This window comes from Mus caroli, chromosome 15 (assembly GCF_900094665.2).
Source record: "Mus caroli chromosome 15, CAROLI_EIJ_v1.1, whole genome shotgun sequence".
Taxonomy (NCBI): Eukaryota; Metazoa; Chordata; class Mammalia; order Rodentia; family Muridae; genus Mus; species Mus caroli.
In genome coordinates, this window is record NC_034584.1 from 75631896 (window position 1) to 75632993 (window position 1098).

At 41.0% G+C, this 1098-nt stretch overlaps 1 protein-coding gene across 1 annotated transcript in view; it reads left to right on the forward strand.

The window, feature by feature from the left end:
• Ep300 (E1A binding protein p300) overlaps positions 1-1098 on the forward strand; it is a 70013-nt gene that overhangs the window by 30627 nt on the left and 38288 nt on the right. Inside the window, 1 exon segment of the mRNA XM_021183146.2 lies at positions 503-640. Within this exon segment, the coding sequence (XP_021038805.1) occupies positions 503-640 (138 nt within the window).

A 1098-nucleotide genomic window follows, 5' to 3' on the forward strand; every position in this document is an offset into this window, starting at 1 on the left:
TATATATATATATATATATATATATATATATATATATAACCTTACTTGACATTTGAGTCACATACTTGGTTTAATCTATACCCCACCAAAGAAACAGGGAGTTGCAGTGTTGCACTTCTAGTGAATTCCTTAGAGATGGATATCATCAGAATGTACTGTGCACATGTATGAGGTTCTCAAAAAAAAAAAAGATTCTTCTATTGTGCTTTTCAGTTACTGCTTAATGGCTTTTGTGAAAGTTAACCATGTGTCCACATGGCAACACAGCCTAGTGACATGACTTGGATTTTTAAATAAAGAATTCACTCTCATCCTTCATAAGGAAATGTAACTCTTTTCTTTATTGAAGTATGTACACACACAGAAAATGTGTAGTCTCATACACTTGCCCCTTAAATAGACTCAGTCACCATTCATCAAAGTAATTACTGTGAGCTCTAAATAAGTGAAGTCTGTCTCCAATACTTTTTCACTAAACCTACTTTCTTTTTGATTTTTAAAGCCCAATGATGAGTGAAAATGCCAGTGTAGCCTCCCTGGGTCCTTTGCCAACAGCAGCTCAGCCATCTAGTACTGGAATTCGAAAACAGTGGCATGAAGATATTACTCAGGATCTTCGAAACCACCTTGTTCATAAACTGTAAGTAAGAATGTGGCATGTGCCGAGCATGGTGGCACACCCTTTTGATCCCAGCACTTGGTAGGCAGAGGCAGGTGGATTTCTGAGTTCCAGTTCAGCCTGGTCTACAGAGTGAGTTCCAGGACAGCTAGGGCTTTCCAAAAAACCCTGTCTTGAAAAAACAATAACAAAAAAGACTGTGGCATGTATCATTCATAAGAGCTGTATTGGATGGTGGTTGAAAACCCTTTAATCCCAGCACTTGGAGGCTGAGGTACACTACATACAGTATCCCTGTCTCGGGGGGCGGCGGGGGGGGGGGGGTCATGAAAATGCTTCTAGCGGGCTGGAGAGATGGCTCAGTGATTAAGAGCTCTAAACATTCTTCCAGAGGTCCTGGGTTCCATTTTCAGCAACCACATGGTGGCACACAACCACCTGTAATGGGATCTAATGCTCTCTTCTCGTGTTTCTGAAGA